The sequence below is a fragment of the Primulina eburnea genome, chromosome 9 (genome assembly GCF_022965805.1).
Source record: "Primulina eburnea isolate SZY01 chromosome 9, ASM2296580v1, whole genome shotgun sequence".
NCBI lineage: Eukaryota > Viridiplantae > Streptophyta > Magnoliopsida > Lamiales > Gesneriaceae > Primulina > Primulina eburnea.
This window is the reverse complement of record NC_133109.1, coordinates 25799407-25808932: the sequence shown is the minus strand read 5'-3', so window position 1 is coordinate 25808932 and position 9526 is coordinate 25799407. Positions and strand designations below refer to the sequence as shown.

The 9526-nt window shown below is 36.6% G+C and overlaps 1 protein-coding gene across 2 annotated transcripts; it reads left to right on the top strand.

The window, feature by feature from the left end:
- Nucleotides 1-399: 399 nt before the first annotated feature.
- On the top strand, nucleotides 400-8922 carry LOC140841385 (homeobox protein LUMINIDEPENDENS-like). 2 transcript variants are annotated; one of them, XM_073208751.1, is made up of 14 exons: nucleotides 400-782; nucleotides 915-942; nucleotides 1261-1391; nucleotides 1658-1864; nucleotides 1955-2007; nucleotides 2104-2197; nucleotides 2282-2375; nucleotides 2732-2861; nucleotides 2939-2990; nucleotides 3075-3118; nucleotides 3193-3275; nucleotides 5050-5454; nucleotides 6894-7429; nucleotides 8020-8922. In XM_073208751.1, the coding sequence occupies exons 1-14, from the start codon at nucleotides 606-608 to the stop codon at nucleotides 8761-8763; spliced, it is 2778 nt and encodes a 925-aa protein (XP_073064852.1). In that variant the 5' UTR covers nucleotides 400-605; the 3' UTR covers nucleotides 8764-8922. The 2 variants fall into 2 exon arrangements, with proteins under 2 accessions (XP_073064852.1, XP_073064850.1); XM_073208749.1 differs by having other exon boundaries at nucleotides 401-782; nucleotides 1658-2007.
- Nucleotides 8923-9526: the final 604 nt, after the last annotated feature.

Below are 9526 nucleotides of genomic sequence, written 5' to 3'. Positions count from 1 at the left end.
TGGCGTTATAGTTGTTTTAGGAGATTAGAACCGACAGTCAAATTTAGAATTCACTTTCGTTTGTTTTTAGAGGTTAGATTTTTTTTATTTTTACACAAATCGATGCATTCTCGCACCTGACACGCCGACAACACCAAATATTGTGCAAACACTTATACATAGCGTTTTAAAGTTTGTACATGATTTTTTTTAATAAGAATAATTGGAAATCAATTGAAGTTTCCTTACTCGTTGATTTTTATAGAATTTTAAAAAGTCGGGTGTGAATACAAACGATGTTTTAAAATTGTACAAAAATCTAATATAGATATGACTAAATTTTTATAAAATTTATAAGTGTAAATTAAATACTTATATATTTTTAAAATCATAAATGTATTATTTGTTAGATTGAATACATCCTTCTTACTTTGTGTTCACCAACTTTAGTTTGCCAACCCTAATTTCGGAATCTGGGGCACCCTTTCTCAGTTCTTAACCGTAGCTTGATTCTGTAGAACCATAACCATAACCTTCGGGATTTCTATCATTTTTGTTAATTGCAACCGACGCAAGTCTTATCTCGAGCGGGTGGGTATTTTTTACTTCTGCCGTGGAGATAGCCGATGGAGTCTTCGACGGGCAATCAATTAGAATTGGTCGTGTCGAAGAGAGCCGCGACGTCATATCAAGAGTTGTTAGAGGCTCAGAACGATCTATTTCAGACACAGATTGGAAAGCTCCAAAAAATTGTTGCCACCCAATGTAAACTAACTGGCATCAATCCCCTGTCCCAAGAAATGGTTTGTTCGGTTATTCTTTTATTTAATTTCCTTGGAAAAATTAATTTTTTTGTGTGTGTGTGGATAATTAACTGATATTTGGATAATTTGTTTGTCTTTTCTTTTCTGACCGCGCTCAATAAATTTATGCAGGCTGCTGGAGCGTTATCTATTAAAATCGGTGAGTTATTATTTTTATTTTTATTTTATTTTAATTGTGTACCCAATTTGTTTTGGGATTCAATTAGAGGTTTCTATTTAGTCATTGATTAGTAAATCTATTTGATGTGGTAAAAGATCTCTTCCACAATTCTCAATGAGCAATCTGTTTCGGGTGTGGATATTGTCTCATGTTTGGATAAATATTATATTGCAAGATTGGTCGACCATATGTATGGATCTACAACTATCAAAATTGATTGATTTTTTGCTGCCTGTCCACTTGTTAATATTGTTAGATTTGCTGATTTTTGTTCTACTTGACGTCTTTTTTACTCAGGAAAGCGACCTAGAGATTTGTTGAATCCAAAGGCTGTACAGTACATGCAGCTTGTATTTTCTATCAAAGATGCAGTTAGCAAGAGGGAAACACGGGAAATCAGTGCTCAATTTGGGGTTATGGCTAGTCAGGTCTCTTGGTCCTCTTTTTGGTTTCTCTGGAATCTCAATCTGTGGGCTGGCAGTTCATGCCGTTGAGAAGTTCCACGAGCGCCCATGATACTATTTGAATACAAAATGTTAAAAATATACTTGTTCGGATGACAACCAAGTTATTAGGGTCTATTAAAAACTTGGTCCCTTTAGATTATATATATGACTGTATGCTGCTGCAGAAATTTTCTTTTGGCCATTTCAAACCGTTAACTGAACAATCATTTTATGTCTATACTGTATAGGTCCGGGAGTTCTTTGCTGGTCAGAGATCGAGAATTAGGAACTTCGTCAGATTGTCCGGAGAGAAGGCTGACAGATCTAGGACCTGTGATGAGAGTCATGATGAAACACCCTCAACTTCATATCCAAACGTGTCTGCAGAACCTGTTCCGATTGACACAGTAGCTCCAAACAGTCATGAAGCTTCATCTCGATCGATGCAGCCTGAGGTGGTCCCATTAGGCAAAGAAAACTCGGATAGACATTTTATGGTCAATATCTTTCGCTTGATGAGGAGTGAAGAATCTTTCTCTGGACAGGTTAAATTGCTGGAGTGGATTTTACAGATTGAAACAATCTCAGTACTTCACTGGTACTTTAAAACTTGGCCTTGGTGAATCACTGTCTGAGATGATTTATGCAAATGGGTAGTTTTTTCTGTATGATCTATTTTCTTTTGTATTTCCAGGTTTTTGGTTGAAGGCGGAGTTATGATCTTAGCAACATGGCTGAGTCAAGCGGCTATGGAAGAACAAACGAGTGTTCTTAACATTGTTCTGAAGGTGATTCAGTCATATTATTGATTTATCACCTTCTTTACTTTTCATAGCTATCAGTGGCTTAAAAGGATGTTCCTGTATTTGCAGGTGCTCTGTCATTTGCCATTACGCAAGGCCCTCCCCGTGCATATGTCTGCTATATTGCAAAGTGTTAATAAACTACGTTTTTATAGGGCATCAGGTGCACGCTTTTGCTTCTAGTTTCCTATCCATGCATGTCTCTGATAGTCTTTTATCTATGCTTTCATGAATGTTAAGTCATGTACAATAAATCGATCAACCATCTTCAAATGTCTTTGTAATAATCTTTAGACTGTAAAAATGGATGCATGGACACTAAATACAGACTTTTAGGCATGTCACCTGTACATCATGGATGTTTGTTATTTTTGGCATTTTATGGCTATTGAATATATTTTCTTTGCATGGATTGTTTATTACATAGTTGACTTTCTATAATTTTTACCGCTGAAAGAGTTAACTATTCCCGGGATTCTTTTGGCTGCTTGTCTCATTTTTTTATGATTTGAAGACCAGACATCTCAAACAGGGCTAGAATTTTATTATCTACATGGAGCAAAATGTTTGCAAGCAGCCAATCTTCAAGCAAACTCAATGGTAACAAATCTGTCGGTGATGCACAGGATGAGATGCTATTGAAGCAGAGGCAAGTACATTTAACATGTATTGTAGAAAGTGTTGTTTCAAGTATTTGAAAATTAATGAGTTTGTTGTCTGTTCCAGCATTAAAGAAGTTATGGGTAATGAAACGTGGGATTCACATGTTAATTACTCAGTAAGTGTCCCATGGTTAACTTCAAAATCTTCGAAAACATGTTAACTCTGATAAAGTTGCTCACTGGTCATTCTTAATCTACAGGAAGCAGATCTGAAAATAACAAATGGAAATGCGAACAGCTTCAGGTATCCACTGGCATCAAGTTGTTTGAAACTTTTTTTTTTTTGGGATTTATATTTAGCCTGGATTTATTTCTCAGGAAGTTGGAATCTCCACAGAAATTGAGTCTGCTTACATCATCAGGGGAGGAATCTAATAAAAGGCGAGGTGTCATGTCATCTCGTATCCTTCTAATCGCCTATGAACTAAATGAAGAACTATACTTGATTTTCTTTTCGGGACTTTGCGGGAGCAGTTGGTTGGGGATTGACGTGCAGTAATATTTTTATACTTGGTAATCTATAAAAAGATTCCAATCACTTTGATAGATAAAATATTTTATTTAGTTTTTATCTGAAAATAAATTTTACACTTATTTTCTCAGTAACATATAAATATTTAACCAATCTGGAATTTGAACATTGGCCGAATTATTGGAGCCGGTGGCAAGAGTCATGTAAAACAATGACCTCACAATATCGCTGCTGTGGTTAATTATATTTCACCTGGAAATTGTGAATTGTGAAATCCAAAGATTACGTTGGGCAAGGTAGAATATTGGGTATTATAAAGTTACAAACTACAACTTATACGACGGTGATGATTAAAAAAAATGAGTTTCTAGAAAGTAACACTGGTGGAAAAACTGGAAGATCATGGATAAGTAAGATGATATCATTGGACGGCCAGCTGAATTTTTCAGTTTTTGCTTCGGGTTTTCATGCATTGCTTCAGCTTCCTCCATGGACTGTGTAGTACCCATTTTTGGGTCTCTGTGTTTGCTCGCTTTTCATTGAATTTCTATTTACCCGGCCTTGTTGATATGATCTTATTTAACTGTATGATAAATGGCTTTTAGGCTGCTAATTAGCTACAAATCTACGTACGCAAATACCAACCTTTTACCTAACTATTAAATTAACAAAATCATTGCTTTTACAAGTTGGTTTTGGTTGTGGCTGGTTAAAAAGCTATCATTTGACAGTTTATTGACGATTTAAAGTTATGGTAACTGATAAATAATCTTCTGTTGAATCTGGAGAATATGGAAAATATAACTTAATAGAGCTATATTGCGGTTCCATGAATTTGTAAGACTTCAGTTTTACCTCATTCTATCATCATTTTTCTGGATCTTTCTTTTGTTTTTAAACTGTTGAGAAATAAATCTGAGGGAAACGGGAGAAAGTAATCTGCAACTTTTTCTATTATTTATTAAGCACGTCAAGTCTTCACCAATTGTGATGATGGCCAACTTCACCCAGAAGTTTGTCACTATTGCAAACTAAGAAGGGTTTGATTGGTGCTATGTTAGAATTTGGGTGTATACATGAACATAATTTCGGCAAACATGGACACAGCAACATCATACAGACCTCTAGGGAAGGTGAGGTTTGTTAGCAACATTGTAGGAATTAGTTGGAGTGTAGTATGGATAAAAATCGAGTCCTCGTTTACAAAGTAATATAATACACGATAAAAGTGTTGAGAAATTGCATAAATGATTTAACTAAACCAGTGTACATGGGAATCCACCATCGTTATTGTGACTGAAGAATGAAATTATACGTTTGGCATCATTATTACGATCAGTGAACAGTTAAATTGAGGTTCACTATCTCACGGTGTTGTGCAAAAGAAATAAGCCGAAAACGAAAAAATTGACATCTAGCTGTAAACTGAGTTTAAATCATGAGCTGATGAGCATTAATATTTAATGCTGTCTAACTTTTACTAATGATTTTTGGTTGTGATCTTGCAATTACTACCAATCATGCGTTCTCCCATTTGTTGGTATCTGATTGATATCTTAATGTCTGTACGTGGGGTATAAATGCACTTTTGAAATTATTCGTCCAACTCTGCTTTCTTATGATAATTGCTTCCAAGGAATTCAGGGTGTCCTTTCCCTTTATTCTTTTTTGTTCTCTATATACCATGCCTTAACTAGTCACAGAAATGCCAGAGCGAAGAAAGGTTAAGATGGTTGAGCCCCCTGGCCAAAGAATAGTTGCCAATAGCTCACATATTGCGAAATCCACACCTGCAACTCATAGTAGGCCACTTTCAGCTGATGATATACAGAAAGCGAAAATGCGCACCCAATTCATGCAAAGTAAATCCACAAAGAGTGATGATAATTCCCAAGTGAAGTCTGATAGTCCACCCAATTGTAGCACATCCCAGTCCAGTGTCCTACAGTCAATACCTATACCTGTTCGGGCAGATCTTGGTGAGAGGAGGGAACTTGATAATGCCGTATCCAAAGTTTCTAATATAAGGGAAACTGCTCGTTCAAATTTGGAGGAACCACCATGGAAAAGGATCAAGAGAACCCCGATCACATGGCGGACACCCCGAGGTACAGTTGCCTTTTGTTCTCATTCTTGTGGTCCTTGTGTTCCTCTGATTGTTTAAGTTTACAATCTAATTGATGATTAGGCTTGCTTTCAGAATTTTGTGAAGATTTGGAAACATTACCATTAACTGGCTGAAATAAGACAGCTTTCCCTGACACCATTGTTCTTGGTTCTGCATTTTTCTTTTGATTTTCAAAACTAAAGTAGACTTCTCACCTGCAGTACCCTCGTTCTAGTGTATTAGGAAATTATGGGTCATATGAAGTTTTAAATAGAGTTCCTAAAATCAAGGGCAGATGACCTGGCTTTTAAATTGTTTATTTAGTGAATTAATCTTGGTTTTGCCGAGGACGTATGCATTTCGGTGAACTTGCTAATGAAAGTTGGCACATTTTCCCTCCTTTTGTATGGATTATGTGTTTGTCATTGTTATGCCCCTATTAATTGGTATCATTTTGTATAAACTCTGTTGCATGCGTTATTAATTACGATCTTAATTATAGGAGGAATTGCAATACACCAATGTTCTGTTGTTTTGATGGAATACCATCGTTTTGTATATAATTTCTCATGCTTCTAAAATGTAACAGAACTCAAGAGAAAAGAAAGGGAAGTGTGGTGGAGCTTTTTCAGCACAAACAATGTGTTATTTTTGTTCCCGTATTATGACTTGTCCACAGTTGATTTGCGTCAATTGTACCAGTATTCTGTTATTTTCTTCTAGTTTATGCCTATCCACTGTTGTTTCACCTCATTCATGAAGTGCTGTGTCTGGCCATTCCTCTTTATCTCATTTCTCCAACCTTTCGTTGCTAAGTGTTTGCATTTTCCTTTCTGCCAAACCACGTGTGCCCTTGGTAGATGTCGTATGGTAACAATCGAAATAGTGAAAAAGAAGTCTCTTTTGCTCAGCTAAGTAACCATTCGTTCCCCTTCCTGGAATACCCCTCATTGATGGTGAACTGCAACGAGAATAAAACTTCAAACATATGAGAACTTGATCACGAAAGGACCAAGGATTTGCATTATTAACTTCCGTTTAAAAAGCTTGTTCTTCGTCTTCAAGCCGGGAAAAAATTACCGCTGCATTTCAAAGTATTCCATGAATAAGTTAATCCAACTACGCCTTTCCAACACATACAATTTCGATGGATTGATTGCTCCATATATCAATGAAGCTATCTAAATAACATATAAATGGACGATTTAAACATTAACAGAATTTCAATATATTGATTTTAAATATTTTAAACTCAGGCCTGCCTTCGTCGTCTTCCTCGCATGTTAACAAATTTACTTGTCGAATTACCATACCAGAAACTTCAAAAGAAGATTTTTGTTAGCGATACTCTCTCCTTTGTTACTTGTTGCCACATCCTTGTTTCTTGAGTTAGAGTTTGTTTCACCTTTGCTCATATCGAGCATTTGTTTGTTGATGCAGAAGTGAACATCAGTGAATCATGGCTCGTCGGTACTGGTGAAAGCAGCAAAGAAGTTGAAGTTCAGAAAAATAGAATAAGGCGTGAGAGAGAAATTATTTACAGGACAATTCAAGAAATTCCAACCAACCCGAGAGAACCTTGGGACAGAGAAATGGACTACGATGACACATTAACTCTTGAAATTCCTATAGAGCAGCTACCAGATGTTGAACCACTCGAAACACCACGAGTTTCTGTTAATGGCTGTGAGGGAAGTGTAGCTGCGGTCTCAACAACATTGTGTGATGCTGGTGGAAGTGTGCCTGAACCAGATCTTGAACTGCTTGCTGAGTTGCTTAAAAACCCGGAATTAGTTTATGCATTGACATCGGGCCAGGCTGGTGATTTATCCAGTAACGAGACTGTTAAGCTTCTTGATATGATTAAGGTTAATGGGGTGACCTCTTTAAGTAATTTTGCTGGTTTAGGCGCAAAAGGTGACGACAAAGTTGAGGTTTCTCTGCCCTCGCCGACTCCATCGAGCGACCTTGTGCCGGTGCGTAATTTAAGCAAATTGTATACACAACTTTTGAAATTTAATGTTTTTTCTTCACCATACTTAACGACAATAATCTCCCCTGTTTTTACTTGTCTGCCAAGCTCCCTTGTCATTGGGTCTGTCTCAAATATATGAAGGAAGAAGCAATAATATTATATGAAAGTGATTCCAAATACGCTGCAGTTTTTTAAGACCGTTAAGGAAATTTTATAGCATATTTTTCCCTCCGGTTTTTACTTCAAAACTGAAAACTTCTTGAGTCGACCTTAAAATATACAAGACACTCACAGGCACTCTTCTAGCTCGCGTAAATTTAAATAAAACCGGAGATACTTCCGATTTTTATCCAGGATATTTCGTTTCAATTGGACGAATAGCTGTATAGGGGTCCATGGAGTATGCGTGAAAGAATGTCGTGTAGAGCTTCCAAAACATTAACAGAACTTTCAACAATGATCATGGGATAGTGAAAAGCTATTCGGGTTGCTTTATTCTCTTGCATTTTCATATAATTACGGTTTCGACTTCGTGATTATGGTTTGCTCGCTTTCTTGTCTTTTCTTTTTTTGATTTCTTGTTTACTGCAGAATGGATTGAAGCGTGACTTAACGAGAAACCCGTTTTCACGGCAGCACACAACTGCAAAAGGCAGTGTATTTCAAGCCCCGGAAGCTGCTCATATTCCAGGGGCCCCTGTTTTTGTCACTCACCCTCCACCATTATCGACTCTACAATCCACGTTTCAGTCGCAGCAGCATACTAATATTCTTATGCATAACAAATCCTCCAGTGTACACCATTTGGCTCCAGAGATGATGCTAAACCCGAACACTGCTATCAACTCTAATCGTGCTTCACCTAGTTTACTTCGGGTCGAAAACTTTGGCAATATCGATATGTCAGCAAGGTCTCTGGGCATTTCATCAACCAGACTCTTACCAACTCCCACATCTGCACCATCACATCCACAGCTTCCTTACACACGGGAATCTACGGGTCCCCATTCATTAACAACAAGACTGGGTTATGAGACAATTAATTACCATCAAAAGAATCCAACTATAAACAATGTTCGCACCGGGGGCAATGTCCACGCTGCAGTGCCTACAGGGACCTGGGCGAGATATGAACGTGCAGGGAGGCCTGAATTTGAATCAGGGAGCCCAGAAAATAGCCCGCATAGACGTCATGAATATATTCCGGGCCAAAATTATCCCGAATCAAGAGTGAATATAAGACACGAAAGAGAGAGGCAGACGCATCGGAATTCGGTGCAGTCTTCTGGTTTCCGGGACCAGAGAATGGGTGGAGTACGTGACTCTAGAAGATAGCTGTGAAACGAGCTCCTGTTTTGCCTGCAGTTCTTTGGTTGCTCAAAGAATTGTTGTATGTGATGTATAACAGTGGCGTTAGCTTTTGGTTTAATTGTTGTTTTAACAAGACATATTGGAACACAATGTTCTTAATTATTTCAGCAAGCTGACATCTTTTTCATTCATCGTCATTTTTCCTTGCACCGAATCCGATCCCAGAATTTAGAAATTGATGAATCTGTTTTGTCTTAATTATTATCTTCTATTTCTATAATATCAGGATAAGATATTAAGAGTCATTATCATTTTTTGGAGAGTAAAAAGTCATTATGTTCTTATATATAGTATATTTGAGAAGTCTTCTAATCTACCAGCCGCTAATTTATCAACTAAACCAAATCTTGATGATGATATCAAATCAAGAAACGTTTGAAAAATATCTTCAAGTTCGTTCTGTATAGTCCATATAGCATAGGAACAATATGTTCTGATAGAGAAATGTGGGACGGCAGATTAACGATATCACATCACTTCACATTATGGGTTTTTTCAATTGTTTACCGTGAATAAAATAATGACTTAAATAAGTGACGCATACGGATAGAAATTAATAATCAATCATATCATGTCAATGGTAAAGGTATGACACTTCTTTTTTGAAAAAAAAATTAAAGTTGTCATTATTATTATTATTTTATTTTGTTAAAAACTATATCAATATTATTATTATGATTAGTAATTATTATTATTATTATTATTTATTTTATTTTATTTTTTTCAC

What these genes read in the sequence shown, in the direction of transcription:
- LOC140841385 (XM_073208749.1), top strand. Translation starts at nt 606, where the DNA reads ATGGAGTCTTCGACGGGCAATCAATTAGAATTGGTCGTGTCGAAGAGA. An exon ending in ACAATCTCAGTACTTCACTG is followed by an intron (nt 2,008 to 2,103) that starts GTACTTTAAAAC and finishes TTGTATTTCCAG; the next exon opens with GTTTTTGGTTGAAGGCGGAG. An exon ending in GCGAGGTGTCATGTCATCTC is followed by an intron (nt 3,276 to 5,049) that starts GTATCCTTCTAA and finishes AACTAGTCACAG; the next exon opens with AAATGCCAGAGCGAAGAAAG.